General features: G+C 37.7%; 1 protein-coding gene across 2 annotated transcripts in view; it reads left to right on the plus strand.

Annotated features, from left to right (window-relative positions):
• vps50 (VPS50 EARP/GARPII complex subunit) overlaps positions 1 to 27,085 on the plus strand; it is a 106,453-nt gene that overhangs the window by 14,208 nt on the left and 65,160 nt on the right. For both annotated transcript variants that reach the window (XM_052532622.1, XM_052532623.1), the window contains exons 6-12: positions 5,293 to 5,363; positions 6,699 to 6,816; positions 6,935 to 6,970; positions 7,319 to 7,401; positions 15,477 to 15,519; positions 16,467 to 16,565; positions 22,156 to 22,296. In XM_052532622.1, coding sequence (XP_052388582.1) covers positions 5,293 to 5,363; positions 6,699 to 6,816; positions 6,935 to 6,970; positions 7,319 to 7,401; positions 15,477 to 15,519; positions 16,467 to 16,565; positions 22,156 to 22,296 — 591 coding nt within the window. The remainder of the gene's footprint in view (positions 1 to 5,292; positions 5,364 to 6,698; positions 6,817 to 6,934; positions 6,971 to 7,318; positions 7,402 to 15,476; positions 15,520 to 16,466; positions 16,566 to 22,155; positions 22,297 to 27,085) is intronic.

Below are 27,085 nucleotides of genomic sequence, written 5' to 3' on the forward strand. Positions count from 1 at the left end.
GCTGTCAATCAAACTCTTCCAGTAACGCGGGCGGGCCCCTGATTGGTCCGGGCCCGTAAGCAACCGCTTACCCTGCTTACCGATAGTTACGCCTGTGGTTGGAAGTTGTATTTTCAACTTAAACGTGTTGTAAATACAGCTCAATGTCTGCTCCCTAGCCATTTACATTGATCATATTGATGTCTTGTCATCTTTAAGTACTTAATTTTAAAAAGGTCTTAAGTTGTAAATGTCCCTTACCTGCAGAAACCCTTCTAAAAGAACTGAAAATTGATTGCTTAACAGCTCAAATTATACACTAGTTTTAACAGAAGAATTAATGTAAGTGCTTTCATAAAATTATTAACTTCTTATTTCTGCTTATAAATCCTCCAAAAATGGTTCCCATTCAATTCCACTGTAAGTGCCTCATGCTAACCTTGACATCTAACATCTCATGATGACTGCAACCGCATCCTAGTTTCCTTGGTGATTAAACCGTTAAACTCTCTAAATATGTATTTGTTAAAATAAGATTTGTGCAGTGTTTTTTGCAGATGAGGCTGAAGAGACCGTGCCATTTTTATCTCAAATGAATATTTCCATGCAATTTGGGCTCAAAGTAGAAGACCAATGCTCTGTGTCCTCTTGCCGCTGGTTTCTCTAACATCCTTAAAAAAAATCACTGTGAATCCCTTTGGAAGTGGATCACTTTGGAATCTCTCTTAAAGATATTCATAGCTTGAAATGCTTGGCTTTGATCCTGTGCCAGGATTTCCACCTCACACTTGATGTGTGGATGGAATTATTTGGTGTGTTGCCACCACTCTTGATGAATCCTCAGTGATAGTCTTGATGCATCATCTTCATTGATGGATGCAATAGTCAGTTTTTGTCTTGATAATGCCTTGTTTAACATAAGAGAACCAAACTGAGTTCAAATTGCTGTTCATATGTGGTTTCAAATTCTACAGCCCATCTCAGTCTCAATCTGATGAAGTCACAAAGGGAGAAATACAGTTATACTGTAGACAGTTCCTTTTGGTGATGCTGGTGGCTTAGAAACTACATGTTTGACCTATCACACGTCTTCATCTAAAAATGGAATGAAGATATTCATCTTATGACTTCAATCTCAGTTTTTGTGATGGATAGCGGAACAGAAAACATTTAGAGATTGCTGCTACAGTCATGTCACAGCAAATTGCCCTTGAGTCATTGTAAGTATACACAAAAAGCATTAGATATTCTTCTTGCATTAGTCATTGAGTAGGACAATGACATATTTCATGCCTTCTTAGATGCACGCTGAATAAAATAGATTCACATCAATGAAGTAATTCCTTTTAGCTGAAGCTGATGTTTTGAATGTTGAATTTTAGATCAGCCTTGTAACCCTAATAAGATACGCTTCTGAAAACCCAGTCATAGATAGTCAAAAACTACGAGTCAGTGTTGTTTTTAAATCCTTGCTGTCTTAAACAACGGATATTAACTCGCCAAAAGGATGTAGAGAAAAATGCTTTTTTGTGTTCCTCCTTTTGAAGAGCTTTTAACTCTGCTGGTGTTTTACCACAAGCCATTTTACACCTCAGCAGCCTGCATTTGTCCCAGGTCTTTCAGAATAAGATGGGATTTCAGCCATGCTTTTGAGCTGTATTATAGGCCACCCATGCTTTTAGATATCTTGTGATAAATTTTCTTGTGCCTCTCACACAAAAAAGTCAATGAGAGGATTGATCACATCACTTGGATTCTTTTCCAAAACTTTGCTGTACTTTGACGATATCAGCATAGAAACCAATGTTCTGTTTATTGTAAGTTTTACTTTAAATGGTTGAAGTCTTTAAAGTCAGGTGGATTCTGATTGGCTTTTAATTAATTAATTTTTTCATTTATCACCTGAAAAAAAGAAAGAAACAAAAAAATATATACTGGAAGTGATTCCGAAAAACATGTTCCTCTGTCTGTTGATGTTATAGCTGTGGGGTGGACTTTTTTTTAGTTCTCTTAAAATTATAACAGTTATTAAAAATGTAATGTTAGAGTTATCATTATAAATATCATCCTGACCAAGAAGGTCTATAGTTTATTACTAGTGAAGCGATGTATGAATCACAACTCGTGCTGAAGACCTTCAAACCAAGCAGCTTTCTGGTCTTCAGAATCACCTTGAATATAAAAAAATACAAATAAAAAAACAAGATAAATTAAGTTGAATTTGCTTGTGTAATTCTTGGAAAACAAAATACTGATTAACTCCTTCCCTGCCATTGACAGAATTTTCCATTATTACTAAGATTACGCTTCCCTGCAATTGAAGGAGCTTTCTGTGTTTTCACTGGAAATAGTATTTTTTTATCTTCTGAAATAGTATTGAATGTCTGGATCAAAAACTAAGAAAAAGCAGAAACAAGCGATTGTATATGTAAGCAGATGCATGTGTAAATTGCCTAAAGGGGGGGTGAAATGCTATTTCATGCATACTGAGTTTTTTACACTGTTAAAGAGTTGGATTCCCATGCTAAACATGGACAAAGTTTAAAAAATTAAGTTGTACATTTGAAGGAGTATTTTTGTTCCCAAAATACTCCTTCCCGTTTGTCACAAGTTTCAGAAAGTTTTTTTCGAGTATGGCTCTGTGTGACGTTAGATGGAGCGGAATTTCCTTATATGGGTCCTGACGCAGTTCTGCCGGAAGAGCGCGCGCTCCCGTATAGCGAGGCTGAGCACAGACATTTCACTGACCAGAGCGATTCACTGATCAGAGCGAGAGCGTCACGAAAAGTCACAAAAGAAGTGTGTTTTTGGTTGCCAGGGCAAGACAACCCTGCACAGATTACCAAAAAAAAAAAAAAAAAAACAGCATTAAGGGACCAGTGGATGGAGTTTATTTTAACAGAGCATCAACAGAGTTGTGCAAGTGTTTGTGTTTGTTCCCCTGCATTTCGAAGATGCTTGTTTTACAAACAAGGGCCAGTTTGACGACGGATTTGCACATCGTTTATTTCTTAAGGATGATGCAATCCCAACGAAAAAGGGTCACGATCGTGTGTTGGAACCGCAGGCGGTGAGTAAAACTGCTTAAAATATCCCTGCCTCCTTGTTAGTGCGTCCCCTCCCATGCCGGAGACTCGGGTTCGAGCCCCGCTCGGAGCGAGTCATTGCTGCTGCTGCTCTCGTTCAGTTTCAGCCTCGGGATCTGATTCTGGATCATAAATAAACGGCTGAATCTGACTGTTAGCCATGGTTTGTTTTGGATGATGGTTTTTCCCTCACGATAATGTCACAGTTTCCACATGCTCTCAACGCAAAAGCCTACTGGCGCTCGTGATTCTTTAGCTCCGCCCACACGTCACGCCTCCAGCCGGTCATGTTTTTCCGGGAAAAATCGGTACAGACTATCTTTCTCTTATGAATATAATAAAACTAAAGACTTTTTGGAGTTATGAAGGATGCAGTACTACTCTATAGGTACTCAAGATTAACAGGATATTGAGTGAAAACGAGCATTTCACCCCCCCTCTAATGTTACTGAATGAAATGACGATCCTGGAAGTTGTATAGGATCTATTCAAGCTGTGTTTTGATCATCGTTCTGGATCTGGTCTTGAATCAGATTTTCTTGGCTTTTTGTTTAAAATGTTGCTTTTTTAATAATGAAACTTACCCCGATTGAAGTGTTTAAAAAAAAAAATAAAAAATAAAGATTGCATGAAGCTAGGAAAATTTTGTTTTAGTTTTTTAAGCAGATATTGACATATTGCATGTTCAGATATTCATACAAACAAAATATTCTTGGTGCCATTAATCTTTCGTGAAAATGATCAAAAATGCTGCTGGTGGCTGGCAACTTAAAAAAAAGAAAAAAAAAAAACACTGGCAGGGAAAGAGTTAAGCAGGGCATGAATTACTTCCAAAATTGCAGTGACTGGCATTGGCAATTACATGTCTTTGTCAGGGGCATGTTGACAGTTTTAGGGGCTCTAAGCAGGCGGTCCCTGGGGGCCCCCTAAAAATCGCGTTCTGCGGGGGCCTCCCTAAAAATTGCGTGTGGCCTAAACACGCTACTGGTCTTGGTTATATTTAATTCTATTTGTGAGGGAATTTAATTATAGAATGTGGTTTGATTAAACACATTTTTGTGTGCAGAATGGGATTTAGTTCTCAGAACAGGACAGTGACGACCATGTGTGGAGGCAGTGAGTCACTCTTGTTCGAGCTCCGAAGCCCACTGGATTCCTTAATTCAATTCAATTCAATTCCTTAAGGAACGGATGACTCAGCGGAGCTATGGCTGGGTTCAGCTTCCTGCTCTAGCGAGGGCAACTCCAAGGGCACTTCAAAAGCTCTCCGTCTCACAGAGACCGAGATTCCTCTGAATAAATCACACAGATTTATTCTGCAGATGCCTGGCTAAACGACCAGCCTGTGTTTCCTCAGCAAAGACACCCTCACGCCTTTCTCACACCTTCCATGTGTTTGTCGGTAGACTGAACAGCAGGGAAAATCAAACACTAGACTTTGTTTTATTCCTGTTTGTGTTGTCATCTATTATATGGTACTTTAGTCTGCAGGATGTTCTCCAGGCACCCAACTTAAAGCTCAATACAGTCTGTTCATCTCCCAGAAGCCTTCCCGGATCTTCTGGGGTATTTGATAGTCTTCTGAAAAATGAATGGTTCTCCTTGATATGCCTTGCATAAGGATCCACTGTTTCTGCTGCTGTCTCTGTGGAATCAGTTATTTCCACCTCATATTCTTTGGCCAAAAAAATGTCTTTAACGCGACACTGGAATGAAGTTTCAGTGCTGAAGGCTGGCTCTTTGTTGGCCCGACCTAATGTGCGTCGAACGACTGGGTCACTCAGTGTGAGCTCACCTCAGGCTGCGACAGCTGTGCTCATCAAAAACCCAGAATGCTGTGAAGGAAGGCCCTTGCATGAGAAAAACCTGTCAACTGTCTGTTAGTTCATGTCGGTGTGGGCTTAGGGAGCGTGTTCTTTCTCATTGTGCTGCCTTTCTCATTCCTATACTAAAAACCTTGTCACCATTGTCATCTCTCTTGCTTCATTGTTCCTAACAGGCCTGAAAAAAAAAATAGAACTAATAGACTAATAGAAGAGAACATCTCTGGTTTGAACCCAATAAGCATATAGGTTAGAATCACAGTTATCCGTGATTGGTAATATCCTGATATATGGAGGGAAGGTTTTAGCCATTGTCTCGTTTACTTCAAAGGATGCCAAAGTAGTGTTTGTCTAATGTTTTGGATAAACCGTCATAAAACTTGAAAATCATTGTTGTGTTGTAGGAGCTCGAGAGAGTGACATCTCTGCAGACCAACTTGCAGCTGGCTGCAGTCATCTGCACTAATGCACGAAGGTTAGAAACTTTTGCAAATCAGGTTTAAAGAAATAGTACATAAATACCAATAAATTAAAGCTGTGTTACCGTTTTTCACCCATATGTTATTTAAAACTGACTTGTTTACTTAAGTGGGACGAAAAAAGAAAAAAAAAAGAGAAAATTTACTTAAAAGCCGACAGGAGTTTTCAGGTTTCAAACGACTCGTGGACTATGTTCCAAGGTTTCTGAAGTTGCACATTTTTGTGAGAAACATGAGACATGAAAGAATCAAATGTATAATTTCTTCATGAATTTAACCTCTTCACTTCCCTCATGAACTTTCAAGAATTACAAATGCTTGATCACAGTGTATGGAAGTTGAGAGAAAATTAAACGCATGGTCCTGTATGTAAGTTTTTGACACTACTAAAGCAAATACCGTACTATGTTTGCAGATTTTTAAGAAACATGCTAAGTTAACATATTTGTTTATCTGAAAAACGATGCAACAGAATGTCGGCCTCTGTTTTGGTTTGTGAAACCCGTCAACTGCCAGTTTGTATTTTGGCACCCCGGTTGGCAGTTGGCGGAAAACAAAGCGTATTAAAATTCATTAATCGTCAAGTGCGCTCGTTCCTGTTGGTGTCGTCAATCTGGCAACCTCCGTGTGTGTCAAGTCTGAGGAGGAGGAGGGGCCAGGTGGAAAAAAACCCCTCTCAATATTTTGAATTTGGACTGCAATACCTAGTTCAACCACTCAGTGTCAATCTTACATACAGCACCTTTAAGGAAGGACAATGCAGGACAATAGCAAGACAATGCAATATTTACGCTAAAGGTACTTAAGGCTTCAAGAAATCATTGGTAATTTTTTTATGCTGTAATATAATATCCTAAAATGTTATGTTTACTATAGGTAACAATGTGCATGATATACTATAATACAATTAGTTCTGTTAGACAGACTAACAGACAGAAATAAGAAGAAAGAAAGAGTTTACTGCTGCCACAGTTTTCTATGGGAGAATACTATACTGCAGATATAATGTTGAGATTTTCTGAAAATAACAGCATACATTTCTCATGTTTCCCTCAAAAAGCTATCTTGTGACTTCAGAATAATTAGAATATGGCACACCAGTTGTACGGACTATAGTACTATGCTAATGTTTTTGTCCTTTTGATGCTTCAATTCCCACATATTGTAATTCTTTGAAAAAGAACATGGAAAACAGTTCTTTTGTTTTTGTACTCATTCAGTTTTAGGACAACATGCAGAAATTAATAAATGTTTTCATTCTTAGGCCAACTATTGCTTAAAGTTTCGTTGAGCAGTAGAAAAGGGCACAAATGCTGTATTTCTGCTTTCAGGCAGCTTCGTTCTGCTAAAGAAGGCTTCACTGAAGCCAGTCTGGGGCTGTTAGCCAATCAGAGACGACGGCAGCTGTTGACAGGATTGTTGAAGTCTCTGAGGACCATAAAGACTCTGGTAATCACTTCATCAACATTGTTAATGGCTAAACCGAGAGTTTTAGTCCTCTATGCATGTTAATTTCCTTCTGCCCAGTTTCACAGACACTCTGTCCTTCCCTTTGCTTATTTTGCAGCAAAGAACTGATGTTCGACTGAGTGAAATGCTTGAGGTAAGTTTGCACAGAAATCTGTCCAAATGTACAGAACACAAATCCACCCTGTATGTAAAAGATAACCAAAAAAGTACTTGCAAGCAACTGAACATGTATTAGCTGGACGAAGATGCTTTGGATTGACATCTCTCACACGTCTCTCACACTCACTAGTGGTGTTTAGTCTGTTTATGTCTCCGAAATATCAATTTCAAATGTAATATGAGATTGCTCTGTCATTGTGAGGGTTATGATAGAAATCTAACATACTCGCTAAACTGTTAGCTTAGTTGTTCGATTTTATGCCCTGTAGAAAAAAAAAATGTTGACAGATATTCAGGTAAAATGGAGTGTTTAATTTTACAGGAGGAGGACTATCCGGGCGCCATCCAGCTGTGTTTAGAATGCCAGAAGGCTGCAAGCACTTTCAAACACTACAACTGTATAAGGTGGGTGGAAAACCGCTGACTGGATCGGTGAGCGATCCAGATCCTGAAGTTCACTCATCACTATATGACAGGCATGTGCATAATTGAATTTCTGAACTGCGTTTTAGTACCATACTCTTTTCACAAACTGATCACATTTGTACATAGCCATTCTTTTAAAACAGTCTCTGTAGGGTTGTATTCAGTCCATATCCATACAGGATCATTTTTTAGTTGACAGCCATTCAGGTGTTGCTTGCTAAAAAGTCTTAATAAACAGGTGTATTAATGCTTTGTCCTATAAGTTTTACAAAATATGCAAATGTCTTTTATATGTATCCAGGGTTTTAGTATCTATCCATGGTGTTATCAAAACCAGTGAACTTTCCATGAGTTTTTATGCAAATTCTGACAGCATAAAAGAGTCAGCACTGTAAATAAAAATTGTGAAGCATGTACTTAATACACTAATATATACAGTAATGCCATTTTCTGTTATCGTTGTACTACATAGCCTACAGATTTAGGCATTGGAAAAGAAATGTTCATGTTCAGTTTACTGTAACTGAATTTATATAACTCTATAGGCAACCTTTTCAGATTTGCTGAGTTACATTGAATTTGACAGCCACTGTCAAGGTAAGGCCTCTGTTTATCACATGGTGTACTGTATAATTATGTCTCAGACTTTATTTAAAACAGCAGTTCCCTGCTCTCTTGCTGCCTCCCTCTGATGCCCACTGCTTTGATGGGTCACATGACTCTTTCTTTGACAGGGCGCATGCCCACCTCTTTCGTGTCTCTAATGGGCATTATAAAAGGCATTACTTAAATTAAAGGTATGTATAGATGTAAAACCTATAAGGTGCCATGAAAAAACTTTTGTAGTCAATTATAAACAACAGTTGTTGAAAAACACTTGTGAAAATAGTACCCAAAGCATTAATAAACTGGTTTATTATTATTTATTTTTTCAAGCCACACCTGAATGTCTGTCAATAAAGAAAGGTACTTTTACAGCAAATTGTAACACCCACTCTTACACTCTCTGAGTTTTTTTTTTTCTTTCTTTCTTCTGACAAAGTTTTTTTTCACTTCAGCTTTTTGGAAACCTAAATTATTGTATATTTTAAAAATAGCAAAACAATTAATAGTCACGCACGCTGTCTCCTAATGACTTTGCATCGCTTTTATTACACAAGATGTTCTCATTCTGGTGTAAAAGAGTCTGCAGTCTGTTGAAGGATAATGTTCTGAAGCTGTGAAGTTTCATTAGTGAGTATGATGGGGAGGAACAAATGCACCTGTTTGCTTTCCAGTGATTGATATGTCACGACCCACACTAATGGAATGCCTTTATCTCATTAGGATGTGGCTTAACAGACAGAGAGGATGCAGTCAGTGTCTCATGTAAAGGAGACTAGCAATTGTTCATCAGCTCTCCCTCTCTTTTTGTGACTCTGCAGTGCAGCTTTGTTTAAGCTGGCACAGGAGGTTTTTGGTATATGATCAGCATCCAGTCTGCTCTGCACACATTGATATCCGTGCAAGTGCATGGAAACCCACCCAATGTGATTTCCTTCTGTTTAAAAGCTCTCTCTTTGAAGGGAGAATAGAATTTTTCAAATTGACCAGCTATTGAGGTGCTGGGTCAGTTTGGATAGTATGGTCCTGTTGGTAGATGCCATAACTACAGTACATATCTGGCTGTAAAAAAATATATTTTTTTTTTGCCATGTATTCTGACATTTTTTTATGTATTTAATTTTTTCCACAATGCTATATAGAGGGAAAAATGGAGGTGATATTTTATAGCTTTACTCTTGCATTGAAGCATGTCTTAATAAAGTAAATAAAGGACAACAGCTCCATTTTATTGATTTGCAAAATGTTTACTCCCGTTTAGCCATTGGCAAGTGTTATTTTGGGACCCTGCCCTTGTTTGAGCATTTCAGTTGTTGGACTTAGAAAAGCTGCACACAGCCATAACAGCCTGCAATGAAGGAGTTGTAATTAAAAAAAAAAAGGAAACGGTCCCATTTACTTACACTTACTAGTTATTAGGAGTGAGATTGGATAGATACTGACTGACAGACAGACAGACAGACAGACCACACTCCATAAGGCACTGTCATTGATAAAAGCATAGCTGTGATATATGTGAGCCTGAGACAATATAGAGCTGATTGGCCACTTGATCTTCCTCCTCGTTTACTTGTTTATGTAATGATGTGCTCTCATATGTTTGTGCATTACTCTGATACAGAGTGACTAAAAAAAGCATTTTTGGCTTTGCGTACTGGGGTTTAACACTCTGGCAGTGAAATATTTTTCAGGATGTATCAGCCATGTGTTTTGTCATGTTGTTTTTCCACCTTGCCTTATGTTTTTTTAGGCAATTAGTCTCCAACAAGCAGTGAGGGAGGTGAAAATGACTGTCTGCGGAAAGTGTGACGTCAGCTCTGCATTACTCACAAGTCAGGTTGAAGGGTTCTTGAAATTTGGACAGAAGTTTGAGAATGAAGGGCTGTAATTTTCCCCCTAATTTACAAACATCTGCTTAGCATCTTGAGCTGGGATGCAGATAGAATTGATAGATGCAGCACTAGTTTTAGATCATTTAAGAGGAGAGTTTGAGACCATTGCCTTACCTGGAAGTTTCAAATGGTCTGAGTTTGGTTTGGTCAGTATGGTCCAGTATGGTAATGCAATAACTTCTTTTTTTTTTTCTTATCATTTGTTTGTTTTGTGCTCGAAATTGTATGAATCTGACAGCACTCTTCACATCTTTGGTCAGGATTCAGCTACAAATCATCGTCTCTCCTCTTGAACTTTGGTGCAGGTTATGTCCTTTGACTTTAATAAAGCTGTGTGCATCTGGATTGAGCCACCGCCAGTTGAACCACTAAAACATTCCTTTTGACTGCAAATTCTTCCACCTGTTTTACAATTCAGCACACTCTTTCTGAGAAATGGAGTACTATTCAAGAGCCACAACCCTTGTTAATAAGAGTATGTTTGATGGAATCTCATGATTTTTATGGTGATAGCACTGTGGTTTGCTCATTTCGATCCCTGCAGGGAAGAGCGATAAGATGTATAATTGGAAGCATTGAGATTCTAAGCTATGAGCGGGCAGGTATTGATGTCACTGTGGAAGAATGCTGCTTGAATCTGAGCACGGGAGTTTCAGAAGGGACCTACTCCATGTCTGAGTTTAGGGAGTCTAGGAAAACCTGTGGTCAATATCACAGAGTGAAATATCACTCGGGTTATTTCCTTACTTTTAAGTAAACTTTATTTCTTGCCTTTGAGATTGAAATTCTAAGATTTTATTATACTCCGATTTCAGATCTGTGTCTCTCTGTGCTTTTTATATATATATATATATATATATATATATATATATATATAAGTACAAACTTTTTAACAGAACTACAGAGAATAAGAATTGACAGGGATGCCGTAAAGAAGCATACTCACAGATTTGTGAATGCAAGCAGTTGCAAGGGTCTGCCTGTTAACTGACCTTCAAATATTCAAAACAGGTTTTTCTGCATTTTTCTGAAACGATACGCATATCACTCTCAGCTGAATTTTTAGAGTAGAAAATAAATGACTAAATGCTGTGTTTTCCTTTTGTGAAATGCCCAAAGATTTAAAATATTAAAGTCATCTGCATAATACTAGACAGTTACAGAAGTTCAGTCACTTTTTTTGAATGGAAAGTTTCAAGTTCTGATGGTTACAGAATTTGTTCCCGTTTCAAATACTTATCTCAAAAGATCAAGGGAAATTTGGTTTCTTGTGATTATGACAGCTGTGAAGTCAAAGCAGATGTCCATCAATTGCTTTCTTGGCATGAACTATGTGCTGTTGCAACGTAAAGAAATTGTGATTCACATGTTGCTTCAGCTTAAAAAAATTTTCACAGATAAACCTGTTTTGGATTTTGAGGACATCTTCAAGACATTTTCAAGCAGTTGCTTTTCCAGCAGCTAGTTATGGACTATATATCAATGCATATTCTACCAGGTACTTCAGTTGTCTGCTCGCTCAGGTGCAAGAAAGCAGAGGTAATTGGAGAGAGACATGAGTGCCCAGTTGTGTGGTTTTACAACCTAGCATTCTCAACTTTTTAAAACACTTTTAAAAAAAATCCAGCTACATCCTTTAATTTAATCACATCTAAGACTTACTGGCCCCATGCTATTAGCAAAGGATTTAAGTTCTGAAACGAGGAAAAAGTCTTGGTCTTTTTCTCTCTGGGAGTTCATGCCTAATGGCATGATAATGATAAGAGATTGTTTAAATGGAAATGTTTTTATTGTCCAACGGATCCTATCGTGAAAGCTCATTAAAATGTGATTTCTCGTGGCCTCCCCGAAGGAAACAGAGAGGCACAGCTGACGAGCTGCGAGTCGGAAGTAATTGATCAGCTCGACGTAATGCTGGGTTTCCTCTACGGGTCCTGAAGGAAAAGGGGGACCCACATTGAGTCAAAGCCCACTGTGATGGATTGAGACAGACTAAAGGACTTTTGCATTCTCATCCAGGACACCAGCACTCAAAATCACTTGTCTAACGGCATCAGCTTTTTCACAAGAAGGTCACATCCTCTCCTGCTGTTTTACAACAATATAAATAGAACGTTGCATATTGTAACACCTCCTGTTTTTGCACACCAGCTGGGCGATGGTATACGTGGGGGTTCCTCATGCCAAGACTCATGCATTGTGGCAAAATTAGACCATTTATTGGAACAGTTTTCTGGAACACTTCTTTTTGCATCCAGTGTCTTTAAAGAGAAGGAAAAAGTGAAGAATGAGGAAAAGGAAGAGGCAGTTTAATTAAAGTTTTATGCACAGGGGCAAGGCAGTCCCTCATGTCAAGCAGAGTTAGCTTGTGAAATAAAATACAGTTGTTTTTAATTGTCAGATCATGATTATGCGCGGCCACCGGCAAAGTTCCTCATAGTAGCCCTAAGGGCTGCTTTTTTTGGAATTTGATGGGTCAGATTATTATTATTATTATTATTTTGTATTTTTACTGGCAGTACTTCGTAGGGATAAATTTAGAGATGCTACTGGTCCATTCCATGTAAAGTACTGCTAATACTGCATCAAAACAGGACTTGTTTAACAATTCCACTATACTGTGTACAGTATTTACTGTCAGATTTAAGTTTCTCTTCTGTGAGCGATATTATTATATAATGCACAAGTAATGCTTATTTTTTGTGTAGATTATATGTATATGTATGTGGATGTATGTATATGGGTATGTATGTATATGGGTATGTATGTATATGTATATGTATGTATGTACAGGTCCTTCTCAAAAAATTAGCATATTGTCATAAAGTTCATTATTTTCCATAATGTAATGATAAAAATTAAATTTTCATATATTTTACATTCATTGCACACCAATTGAAATATTTCAGGTCATTTATTGTTTTAATACTGAGGATTTTGGCATACAGCTCATGAAAACCCCAAATTCCTATCTCAAAAAATTTGAATATCATGAAAAGGTTCTCTAAACGAGCTATTAACCTAATCATCTGAATCAACTAATTAACTCTAAACACCTGCAAAAGATTCCTGAGGCTTTTAAAAACTCCCTGCCTGGTTCATTACTCAAAACCGCAATCATGGGTAAGACTGCCGACCTGACTGCTGTCCAGAAGGCCATCATTGACACCCTCAAGCGAGAGGGTAAGACACAGAAAGAAATTTCTGAACTAATAGGCTGTTCCCAGAGTGCTGTATCAAGGCACCTCAGTGGGAAGTCTGTGGGAAGGAAAAAGTGTGGCAAAAAACGCTGCACAACGAGAAGAGGTAACCGGACCCTGAGGAAGACTGTGGAGAAGGACCGATTCCAGACCTTGGGGGACCTGTGGAAGCAGTGGACTGAGTCTGGAGTAGAAACATCCAGAGCCAACGTGCACAGGCGTGTGCAGGAAATGGGCTACAGGTGCCGCATTCCCCAGGTCAAGCCACTTTTGAACCAGAAACAGCGGCAGAAGCTCCTGACTTTGGCTACAGAGAAGCAGCACTGGACTTTTTGGACAAATTTTGCATGTCATTCGGAAATCATGGTGCCAGAGTCTGGAGGAAGACTGGGGAGAAGGAAATGCCAAAATACCTGAAGTCCAGTGTCAAGTACCCACAGTCAGTGATGGTCTGCCATGTCAGCTGCTGGTGTTGGTCCACTGTGTTTTATCAAGGGCAGGGTCAATGCAGCTAGCTATCAGGAGATTTTGGAGCACTTCATGCTTCCATCTGCTGAAAGGCTTAATGGAGATGAAGATTTCATTTTTCAGCACGACCTGGCACCTGCTCACAGTGCCAAAACCACTGGTAAATGGTTTACTGACCATGGTATTACTGTGCTCAATTGGCCTGCCAACTCTCCTGACCTGAACCCCATAGAGAATCTGTGGGATATTGTGAAAAGAAAGTTGAGAGACGCAAGACCCAACACTCTGGATGAGCTTAAGGCCGCTATCGAAGCATCCTGGGCCTCCATAACACCTCAGCAGTGCCACAGGCTGATTGCCTCCATGCCACGCCGCATTGAAGCAGTCATTTCTGCGAAAGGATTCCCGACCAAGTATTGAGTGCATAACTGAACATAATTATTTGAAGGTTGACTTTTTTTGTATTAAAAACAGTTTTCTTTTATTGGTCGGATGAAATATGCTAATTTTTTGAGACCGGCATTTTGGGTTTTCATGAGCTGTATGCCAAAATCATCAGTATTAAAACAATAAAAGACCTGAAATATTTCAGTTGGTGTGCAATGAATCTAAAATATATGAAAGTTAAATTTTTATCCTTACATTATGGAAAATAATGAACTTTATCACAATATGCTAATTTTTTGAGAAGGACCTGTATATGTGTATGTATATATATATATATATATATATATATATATATATATATATATATATATATATATATATATATATGTATATATGTATATATGTATGTGTGTGTGTGTGTGTGTGTTTTGCTATTTATATATTTAGTGAAGTTGTTGGTAGGGCAAGCACAATACTGCCTCATATGAGAAAACAGACAAAATCCGACAGATCGGAAGTATTAATTTCCAATGCAGAAAATAACTGGAGCTACATGGAGTTTTGACCATATGTGGTGTTTATCAAGAAGATTGAACATTTGACGCCTAGACCAAACATGACTGTCAGACCGGATGTACTGTATTCAAAAGAAAACCGAATGTAATGTGAGAATTACCAATATTACACTAAACAGTTAATCCTTAAACGCTCTTTCAGTAAAATATGCACTTATGAATAATTATGTCCCAAAGAATTAGAATTTATTTACATTAATTAGCTCTAAAAACCTACATGCGTTTCTTTCACACATATTGGCAATCGTTTGTTTTATGCATTCATTATTCATTCAATTTATCATGGTGAATAAAGGGTAACGGCTGCTTCACGACCAGTTTGAAAGTTCAGCTGTGCGACTACAATTAGAGCCGAAATGTGACAAACGTTCATTAATGTTGGAGATAGTGGAAAGACAGCTTTATGGTTGATTTCCCTAAGAAAGACATCTGATTGGGGTGTGATTGACGTGACCCTAAAACAGCCTTATTATTCATGGCTTTCCTAAGACAGACTAGTAAACTTTTCCCTCCCTCATTCGGAAAACCCACTAACTAGTTTAGCGCACACCTCTCGACACGAACAACACACATCAGTCTTATTCCAGCTGCACAAGATAAGCAAGAAGCCACGCTTGGTAAAAATACACCCCTGTTTTTCCAAATGTCATTGCCTGTTTTTTTTTGTTTGTTTTTTTTAAAGAAATGTCACCATCTGTGAGCTTGGTTTTGTGTTGTTTAGTGCTCTCTCGCTCCGACGGCCCATTTCTCTGAGAAAGCTAGCTGTTTTTTCTCCCAACATGTTCCTATATAGTTTTTGGTGGTTTGTGTTACTCTGCAAACAGAATACAATAGTTATTTGTGTTTCACAATGAACCAACATTTCTGTTGTTTTGTATTCCTATTCACTGTTTGCTTCCCTTGTCTCCCTTTTTTTTTTTCTTCCTCAGTGAGTTGAATTCCAAACTGCAAGACACTCTGGAGCAAATCGAGGTATGTGACTTCTCTTTCCTTTTTGTCCTTAGGCAAAGGATGAGAATGTAGGATCTAGGACCTTCTTCATCGAATCAGACATTCAATCTCAGATCACCCGGTTCCCTTCAGAAACACTCACGCACCCTTGACAGATTTAACAACAGCAGTTGCCCTGATGTAGTTCCTCAACATTATATGAATTAAACAGATCTGAAGGAACACTTGACCATGCGTTTGTACATCTAAAAGTGGCGCTCAGGTTGTCAGTCTGCCAGAATTTGGTCTCTCAAGCCCAGAGGCAGATGGACTGTGTTTTATTAAATAAATTGCTGTCTTTTAAGACTTGGTAGCTTCGTTCACGCTTATGCTGTGACAAAACACACATAGCCACACACACACACACGCACAGAGTTTCTCCCGGTAGTGCTGTTTGTGTTATCTACTATATTATGCAGATATTTCAGTGTGGATTGTGGAATGTAATTGGATGGCATCCAGCCTTGCATACAACTCCTTTACTCATTTTTTTCCCTATTCTTTCATGTTTCTCTTTTAATATCTGTCTCTCATGCTTTCTTTTCCCTTCCTCCCCATCATTTTATCTCGTTCACTGTCTCATCACACGCATTAGCGAATAGCATTGCGCCTGTGCCAATAAAGAGCGCTTCTACCAAAATTACAGTGATTCATGCCACTTTTCTATTTCTGTAGCAGCGCACGTCCCAACTCATTAAGAATGTGAATGCTTATCTTTGAGCTCAAAATGAAGTTGTGCGTTCAGTATCATCAGTGATTTTAAACCATTGATTATTCTGGCCCTCTTTCATTTGTGTTAATTGTATTTCAGCACCATAAAATGAGGCTTTTAAGTTCTTTTTGATTGTATCTGCTTTCCATATGCACTCAAATTATGCCGCAGAACTTCCTTTGCTGATCTCTTGTTGATTTCATGCTCGTCTGTGCAGGAACAGCTAGATGTGGCGCTGTCCAAAACCTGCAAACACTTTGATGTTTCTCACTACACCAAAGTTCAACTGGCATATAAGCTGCTGGGGAAGACGCAGGTGAGTCATCGCTGCTAGAGCTGTCACGACCTTGATATTTTGGCTGATGTTGAATTGTCATTTAAATAACTGAGGTTATCCCATTTTTCTGTTTGTTTGGTTCGCGAATCTTACATACAGCAGACACTTAATACACATACCCCTTATGAAGAAGTACTTGATTCATATTGAACATTGAATCATACGTTAACAAAATATCTGATTTTCCTTGTTAACAAATATGAGAAAGTGTATAACATGAGTAATAATGTTAGTATATTTACAAATATTTGAGTCTACCTTACATTCATATTAAAATCTTAGTATTTATTCTATTTTTATGCATTTAACTTTTTATGCATTTTTTCTGCTATAATGCATTGATATTTATGTCCTAAATTTTTGACTTTCAAGTCAAGTCAAGTCTGCTTTGGCAATTCTTTCACATCTGCCGTATATACATACAGAGAATCAAAATTAGGTTACTCTCAGACCCTTGGTGCATACAGATAACACTAACAGTAGAGCCTAAAAATCTAGATCAAATAGAAAATAGAAAATACAGCTGTACAATAAGAGAATGTAAATAAGACATGTAATAAAATTACATAAAATTAAAAGCAGCGCAAGGCACATGGCAGATGAAGTGAATACACAAACAGTGCAGATAAAAAGATTTTTAGTGCAAAAAATAAAAAAGCTTATTCAGTCTGATTAAAGTGACAAATTGACAAAGGACTCAAGAGCAGTTATTTTGTTTAACTGACTGATGAGGTAGTAGAGTGACGTCAGTTCCATGCTGAATAATGTAGTGAGCAGATCAATGCTGCACAAAGTGACTGGTGCATGCCATTGTATTTTAGTGGAAGAACCTGGGGATGTGGGATATGGGGGGGGGGTCGTAGTTCAGTGGTGCCTGGGGCAGAAGAGGGATGGGGGGGGCAAATTGGGCCTGGAGACTCCGCAGTGTCCTCCCTGATGGCAGCAGACTGAAGAAGCTGTGTGATGGGTGTGTGGGATCACCTGCAATGCAGAGGGCTTTGCGAGTGAGACGGGTTCCATAAATGTCCTGGAGGGAGGGGAGAGGGACACCAATGATCTTTTCAGCTGCTCCCACTATGCGTTGCAGAGTCTTTCAGCAGGACGCATTGCAGGCGCCATACCACACGGTGATGTAGCTCGACAGGATGCTCTCGATAATTTGCAATGCTCTCTCATCAATTTGCAATTATCTGACCTCGATCAGCCAAATATATTTGCCATATATAAAAAAAAAAGAAAAAAAAAGATGGAACTGAATGCTATTTAACTGCTTGATTATACTTTTTGAGAGCGGCATGAACAACCATAGACGGTGCACACACACCCCAAAGTGCTGCAGAGACGTTTGTTTTTTTTCATTTATTTGAAGTGCTTTTCATGGCATTTCTGTATTCATGTTAAATTACCATATTTGAATTGCAAGTGCACAATAATCACAATTATCACAAATATTCGCCTGGATAAAGTCTTCGACATAGTATCCAGTGTTTCTTGACCCTGTCTCCCTCTCCGTGCCACTATTCTCATCATTTTTTTTCTTCCCAAAATGGGGAAATGATTCATTCATACCTGACACAGGATTTGCTAGAAGGAAAGTGCACTCTGTTGTATTCCGCTTTTCTTTTCCAGAAGAAAGAAAGAAAGAAAGAAAGCTGTGATTAAAAGCAGAATCCGGTAAAAATAGCTCTTTGGTTTTATTATAAGCCGACTCCTACCACTTAAGGTGTGTATTTGTACAACTGTTCGTATTATTTTTTTAATGATAGTATATGTGGTGTTAGGTCTACATCGATAGGACTAGTTTTCTCAGAGAACATGTTTACTTTGTGATTTATTTCTCCTCTGCATTGAACATGTCTTTGTTTCTCAAGAAATAAAAAAGAATAATATGCAGAGAAAATCACCCACTGTTTTTTCGGGCTAACTCGGATCCTCAGAGAAATACTGTCTGGATATAAATATCTGGCAATGCAGTCTATTATTTTTTTTTTCCACAATGTTTCTTTTTTTTTTTGACCTTGAAAACTGCAACTGAAGGAAAATTTCTTCTTGTGCCACTTGATGCGCCTTCATTATGAATTTAGACCTGTTTGCCAACATTCTGGATAAAATAACAGTTGTTGGTTCAGATTTTGCTGGCATTCCATCCGTCGTAAAAAAATCAAAGGTAGTCCAGACATGGACTGCTTAGAACGGTGACTTTAGCTGTACATTTTAATTTAATTTTAATTCAAAATTTGTTAATTAAAATATATTAATTGTATAAATAGTTCTATCAAGATGTTATTTATGTAATTAATATTTAGGTCTTTTTTATATTAAAGTCAATTCAGCAACAATTCAGTTATTTTTTTTGTAAAGCTAATACCTCGATTTGCTCCAGAGTGTCTTGCAGTTTGGAATTCAATTCGCTGAGCAAGCTTATCCAAGTAGTGTGTTCTTTGTGTGTCTGTGAGCATTTCTTATTGTGTGTGTTTGTCCATCAGCCTACCTGTGTATAAGTATTCAAGTATGTACGTCCTGAGACGTCCCCTGTCTCATCTAAAATAGTTTTTCCCGTGTCACTTTGATCACCAAAGCCTCTTGGGTAGATGGCAGCTGTGCTGTTTATTCATACATACGTTCTTTCTCCCACACAAGCCTCTAAGAACTCAATTTATTTGCCGTCTGCAGTCCATACAATGGCAGGTTCATCAGTGGTTACTGAGTGAGGGTGTTTAAGCTGATTAACACATAATTACTGAAGGAACGACTCCAAGATGTGTGAATCAAACGTAACCCTTGAAACCGATTCTGATTTTAATAGTCAGCTCTCTGGAGACCCCTGAGAGGGTTACTCCCTGGCTCGAGAGATTATTAGGTGATTCAGGACACTTAACGGTGGTGCATGATCTAATCCATGCAGGAAGTAGTTATGAAAAACATGCTTTTGAGAACCGTTCCACTGCATTTATATTTATTGAATGTCATGTGGTTGCCGACAGATTCACATGCTTTAACAGATAGCTTAAATAATTTATTTGAGAGGTTTTGTCTTATTAATTCAAAGTCATTTAAGTTTTTCCATTTTGCAAAACAGATTGTCCTAACGGAGTTGCAATTAAACTTTAAATACACTGAAGTGCAAAACAAAATCTTGTACAAGCCAACCAAAAGGAAGCCAAAGCAATCATTTTGACTAAAATCTTAATTTTAACGAAATATTTATGGATGGATTTTGTAGGTTTAATTATAAAATGCTAGTTTTAAACTAACCATATGTAGTTGAAATCCTTTTTAGTTATATTCCTTTAAAGAAACAATAATAATAATAAATGACAAAGGCATATGACCTCTGAAAGACAAAAAAGAAGGCCAGAAACACCCAACTGTCTACTAAAGTTTTCTAATAAATAAAAATATTACTAAAGCAATAATAATATTGTGATGTAAAGTAAAAAATGAGCAATTACTATTACTAATCTTACTAATAATATTAATTATAGCATTGTTTATTGTGAAGCAAGCTGCTCTGAGATATCATGATCTTCTTGTATGTAAAAGAACACAGTCCTGTGCTTCACTATGAAACATGCAGAATGTCAGATAATATACTGTGTGTGTGCGTGTGTGTGTGATAAAACTGAAGCCTTTGAGATTTGATAATTGCTCCAACTGGTGTATTACAGCATTTCACATACTCTCTAGTGTCTCATTTGGCACTTGGTGAGTGTTAATTTTGAATTTGGCTTAGATGCCTTAGAATTGTTGTCAGTAACAATTCATGCATTCAAATTCATAAATATTTTTGGAAATGCATCAATTTGCAGTTTGTTGACTAAGTTTAAGGCAATTTTGCTATTAATGTGGGTCGTACTTCTTAGGTCAGATAATACTGAAATTTATATTGATATGAAAAGAAAAAAAACATCCTTTAAGACAGTAATGTTATATGTTCAGAATTTGTAAAGGTTAAAGGGATCATGAACTGAGGAATCAAAATTCCCTTGATCTTTTTACATGTGAGGTCATTGTACTATAAAAAACATCCTGTAAGTTTCAGAACTACGAACTTTCTCGTAAGTCTAAAAACAGCTTATTCTGCCAAAACAGCAGGTTTGTGGAATGTGCCACTTTGACATAACAGTGTGGCTAAACACCGCCTCCGCACAAGGTCAATGCCTGCTTCTACACCATTGCCTGTTTAGCCCTGCCCACCATTTTATATTTGTTATTTTAGGTTTCTGTTATACCATTTGACTCGCAATTGAAAAAAACTTTTCTCATCTTTTCAAAAATCTTTTGTAAAGTCTTAGCAAAAATTATTATTAAACTAAAGCACTAGCATTAGTTGCTGCCCTATAGGCTGAACCCTTCCAACTTTTTTCCTGCTTGGTTTGACCATTTTCCAACATGGTTTTAGCTGGATATTTGCTGACCTTCTAGCTTCAGAGTTTAAAACAAATCAAAATCAAACCTTGTTTCAGTTTGTACGTCATTCATTAAAACGGTTGTTTATGCCTCTAAAGAGGTGCTGTTCTTTCAGGCTCTATTCCATGAACTCCGCAATTAGCCTAATGACTGCACATCTAATTCTCCATCTTTCATCTTCTCTGTTTTTCTTGATTTTGTTTTTTTTAAATCTATCTAATTGATCTAATTGCTCGTTTTTCTCAGCACAATTAATATTTCCGTCGCATTTGTTTTTTAGATATGTTATTATGTTTTGATGTTTTCAGGTTTATTTTTTTTTAAGTCTTTTCCCACACAAATGAAATGCAAAGTTGATGACTCCATCGGCTCCATTATTTTCATTTAAATGCGTTTGAATATTTTTTAATATTTCCACCTATCTGCTTTTGAACACATTGACCTGCAGGAGAATAGCCATTTTTATTGACTGAATTCAGCCAAAGCTGGGCGAGGGATGCACTGATGGCTGAAGGAAGAAGTAGAGCAGTGAAAGCAGGAGGGAAGAAGCGTAATTAAGCTGAAACAAAGTTTTTCTTTTCCCATTGGGAGTCTTGGGACTATACTGAGCCTCAGTATGTAGTTCGTAATGATTCATCTCCTGTGAGAGTGTGAGTCAGGCTCGCTGTTATCCAGAAGTTTTACCTTCAAACAGATCTCCTTTGGCAGGAAAAAAAAATAGATTATCTTGTAATTTTCTTCTAGCTTCCAGTAATCCATAGAGCAAAGTACACTTATAAAACTTGATTTCAGAAAATGTCTTTTATCTATCTTTTTTCTTAACTCTGTAGTGGTTTTTCGTCCCTTGTTTTAAGCATAAGTACAACGATATTTTGTCCAGTATCAGCATATTTATGCAAACTATCGTTCAAAATTTTGGAGTTAGAATTTTGTTTTTAATGCTCACCAAAGGTGCATTCGGTTTAATTTCTATTAACGCTGATTTGGTGCTTAAGAAACATTTTAATAATAAACTGCTTAGTACTGTTGTGGAAACAGATATTGAGCTTTCTTATTGATGCCTTTGTGAATATGCTATAGAAAATATTCTTATATTAAAAAGATAACTCTTCCTACAGATGCAGTGTTACTCATTCCTGTTTCTCCTCTTTCTCCACAGACGGCAATGGATCAGCTGCACATGCATTTCACCCAGGCCATCCACAACACTGTCTTCCAGGTGGTGCTGGGATACGTAGAGCTGTGTGCCGGCAACGCCGACACCAAGTTCCAGAAGATGCAGTACAAGGACCTTTGCACGGTATACATGTTCTCCATCCATTCTCCCAGATCTCCAGATAAACTTGGTGAACACACACAGAGCTCACTTCCAAAAGTCACTGTGAACCAAATTCATCGCTTGAGCGCAAAATCATTCATTGATTTAATTCTCGATGTGCTCTAGACAGGTGTAAAATATGTTAGATTGCTGCCTTTGGAAATAACGTATATGTCGTGAATAGAGCTGGGACAATGCGTCTAGGTCATCGATGACGTAGACGCAAAAAATACGGCGATGCAAAATATGCGCATCGATTCGTCCACCTGTTTTTATTTCTCTAAAAAACGTTTGCAAAACGTTTACCTTATGTGCGCTGAATATACGCGAATATACATTCTGTCCAACGTTATATAACCAATTCAGGGGTTTTTCTGCATTGATCTTTTTTTGGCGGCTGTCAAAGCCTTATTTGATCGGTGAGTGATGCCTGACAGTGCGCGTACAAGAAAGAGCCCCGGCTGCGCGCGCACACTCACAGTCTTCAAACAACACGAACGCTTCTTGCTCTCTCTCTCCCTTGTGCATATTAATCAAAATCATTAAACACGATAGAAAAAGGGCGAAACACCAAAGTTTCACGCGCGCTCGCGCACTCACAGTCTTCAAACTACATGAGCTCTGTCTTGCTCTCTCTCTCTCTCTCTCCCTCGTGCATATTAACCAAAATCATTAGACACGATAGAAAAAGGGCGGAACGGCAAAGTTTCACGTGGAGCATTCAGAGATTTTTTTTTTTTTCTTCATGACAGGCTGCTAGCTCCCACTGTTAATTTTTTTTTTTTTTTGGGAAAAGCACTCTCTGTATTAGCTTAAAGCCCTCAAGTTTACATTGGTTACTGTATTCTTTCAGTTGCTCTAAACAAGTATTTTGGGTGACCTTTTTTATTGAATGCTAGACATCAAGTTGTTTTTATTTTCATCTGAAAGAAGAACTTTTTTTTCAGTAAGCTAGGCCCTATGTGTTCAGTAAACTTGTTTCAGTAAGCTATGTGTTTTCAAGGCTTCAAGGTTTTATTGAATGCTATCTCTATACAAGTGCAAAGTAATGCATTCTTAGTCTTTTATTTTGTAGTTTTAAGAATAATAAACATATATTGCAATGTTAAGGAATTCATGTTTTTTTCATTCAGATATGTAAATCAATGTTAGTTGTCAATTAATGGGGAGATAATCGAAATCGAATCGGTCTGAAAAAATTAAACGTTAGATTAATCGATGCATCGAAAAAATAATCTGTAGATTAAATAATCGTTTATCCCAGCCCTAGTCGTGAAGCAATTAATTTGAGCTAACAGGAAAAAGTGGAGTGTAGCTACTCGCCACAAAATGTACTGAAATTACTGAAATCATGTTAATGTGCTGATTTCGTGCTCAAGTAACATTTTCGTTTTGTCAGTGCTCTAAACAGTTGTGGTGATTCATTTTTTTTTTTTTTGTGGAGAAGAACAGCATTTATTTGAAATAGAAAAAGTTTGTAACTTTCTTTTTAGCTTTTGTAAGCAATTGAATGCATAATTGCTGAATAAAAGTATTAATATCGTTCAAAAACACAACAAGAGGTATGCTAATGACTCCTGAACTTTGAACCGCAGCGTGGGATTTAAAATGCAGTGTAACTGGAATGCTCCAAAGGTCACATCATAATGCAGAGCACTACATGAATTTTACATGAAACTATCATAATCCCATCCCTTCAGAGATCTTCTTGTGCTCTCTCTACTCATCTTTGATGCAATGAGTGAAGTAGAAGAACAAACGCGAGGAAGGCCTTGTTTGTGAACATCAACAAAGGGAAAACAAATGTAAAAAATTGCACACACTCTGCAAGTTACATTATGGCTGAGTGTCAGTGTTATTTACCATCAGTATAGTTGAGTGAATCCCTCACACTCTTATTTTAGAGAGCTCTAGATGGACCCTAGTGGTTATTGACCTTGCCGCTGAACATGAGCACTCAATGAGAGTGTACCAATCCCATCAGCTTCTCTTTAACCCCCTCTCCACCTCCAACACCTCTGCTGTCCATCTCTACAAAAGGTTACTCTCATGTGTGTCAGTGCTGTACATCTTGTACTCCTGTTTATTAATGTTTAACAGGATGTGCATTGGAAAGTAAGTGAATTTCAACCGTTCAAGGCAGTTTTTTTTGTAGAGTCTGACTCCTCTTAACTATTCTGATTCCATTTTGAGTCGAGAATGACTGATAACTCTGTTACTGAAGTTACAGAAAGTTACTGTCTTAAGTGTGTCTGATTCACTAAAGGATCAGCTCATAATAGTTGTTTATTTTGGAATCAGAGTATTTATGCTGTATATTTATGGTTCGCTAACAGTAAATGTAAGAGTAATTTATTTGAATCAAACAACATTGTGGCCGTTGTATGATTACGATTCACTTAAAAGAACCAGCTGATAAGAGTCATTTGTTCAGGAATCAGTCATAATTAAATTGCCATGCCAAAATCTAGTCATTTAAATAGGAATTTCCATTCGGGACTACGCAGATTTTGCAACAGTTTTTTTTTTTTTTTTTTTTTTTGCCTGCGTAGTTTAGTTTCACTAAATTTTATTTTTTTAAAGAATCGGCACACAAGCACATTGTACAGGAATTGCACTGCACCAGTCATGCTGTTTGTAGATTCAGTAGCAGTGTTGCGCACTGCTAGATAGTTAATTGAACTGAATATCACGAAAACCCTTTGAATGCTGGATTGTTTTTTGTTTTTTTTTTATAAATGGATTTTGAACGAGAAGGGCTTCTCGCTTCCCACCCCTAATTATGTTAATAGATTAAGCAAATATCTTCTGAGCTGTCTTTCTTATTCTGTGCTATCAAGCTGTCATATTCTGAACTGTCAGCCTCATGAATAGTAAATATGCGCAAACTGTTATCTGTGGCATCTCTGATTATGCCGCGTTTTGATAACTTACTCTCATGCAAGGACTGCATGTGGAGTTTTGTCAGTGGAAGTTCCAAATGTGGGAACGTTTGATTGATTCAGTTCATTAAGACAGCAGGGGAGCTACATTGATGTAGCTAATAAGGAAGGCCGCACATGCAGCAGTTTTAAGATTCATTAAGGATGAGACCTTACACAACCTCAGAATAAAGCTGCACATTACTGATTAGAGGCATGAGTTGTCCTGCTGAACTAAGAAATGTGTTATGCTGTTCTTTATGTGTCTGTGTAAATACTTATCACATACTGATGCAGCAGTTTGCAAGTTTTCCCAAAGGTGCAGTGTTAGAATAAAAGCTCAGGCTGCATTTCATTAAACCCTTGTAAAGAATCGGGTCAGCACAGCTTTTTTCACAGCCATCTTCCATCTCTGGAGGGTGACAGAGATCAACATTTGGGTAGAAAGTGCCTCATCGACTTCTGATCCTTAGTGAAACAGTTTCAGTCTAAGCAGCGCGCGAAGAGATTACCAGAGCTGATTTTAGATCTGTTCTCTACTCATCAATTCTGCACCAGACTAATTAACTCTCCCTTTGTTTGATAATCATGTGGGAAGATGAACCATCATTATTGCATTAATCGGATACATATGGCGTTGTAGTTCATCCAACTTAGGCTCACATTCACTGGAAAAATAAAATAGTTGTAGAAGCTACCTTCACTCATGTAAAATTAAAGTAATAATAATTGAAAGAAACAGCAAGTAACACATTAAGCATGAAATGTTGAAGTAGAAAATCCAAAATAGTATTTTAATAAACATACTTTATTTACAACTTCAGAAATGTTGTTTTTACAGTGTTTGAAATGCAAGACTCAACTTGACCAACAGCTAATATTTCTTTTCACACAAATTATAATTACAAAAAAATCATGACATTTCCTTGCACAGTACTGTGTTATGACCTGAAAATACTTTTACCAGAATGCAAAAGAATACATTTTGACATTTGCATTACATGTGACATTATATTGGTGCCTATAAATATAAATGGTTGTTGTTGTTGTTTCTTATAAAACTTTAAATCATTGTAAGTCATTTAAGATGTAGCTCTGAAACGTGTGTGGGTGTGTGTAATAAATGACCAGTGATAAAAGACAAACACCAAAAAAGGGAAAAAGATGCCTATTGTTACAAATCCGTAATGGTATGTGATCCTAACATCCAGTTCCTGAAGAACTAGAGAAGCCTTGATACCCTTGAAGCCTCTCCAGATCTGCGTGTGTGGTGTGATTTCTTGAGCTTGGCTATGATAGAGAAGACGCCACAGATTTGCTGACTTTACGTTTACAGCCTGCTGACCACAGCAGCACATTTCCCTTCCCATCCCCTTTTTTTTGCTCTTCTGCACTTGTAAGAGATTTACTGCAATCATAATAGTGGTGTAATACCCACCTGGCCATTCAGTGAAGTCACCACTGACCTGAATCTGTTTCTGTGCAATCCCATACATCATCCCATGAGTGTGAAATGTTTGCATCAAAATATCAGCTATAAATGTCCATCTGTCTGTCTAATATGACTCCTTTGAGATTAGAAAGACATTTATCATCCTTTCTCTCCACCAACACTCAGTTGCCAGGCAACAATGCCTTGATCCCCATAGCAGGAAGTCATCTGGAGAGGTTGGGGATTGATTGGTTGAATGGGATGGCTGACTTCTCCCTCTGCTCACGTACAGGAGTCATTAGACTTCAATTAGAATACTATACTTCCTGTGTAGTAACCATTGGATCAGTGCTAATCCATCTGAGCATCCATGTATCTCCTTACACTCAATGATGGCAGCGGTACAACTTTATTAGAA

Source organism: Carassius gibelio, chromosome A19 (genome assembly GCF_023724105.1).
Source record: "Carassius gibelio isolate Cgi1373 ecotype wild population from Czech Republic chromosome A19, carGib1.2-hapl.c, whole genome shotgun sequence".
Classification (NCBI taxonomy): domain Eukaryota; kingdom Metazoa; phylum Chordata; class Actinopteri; order Cypriniformes; family Cyprinidae; genus Carassius; species Carassius gibelio.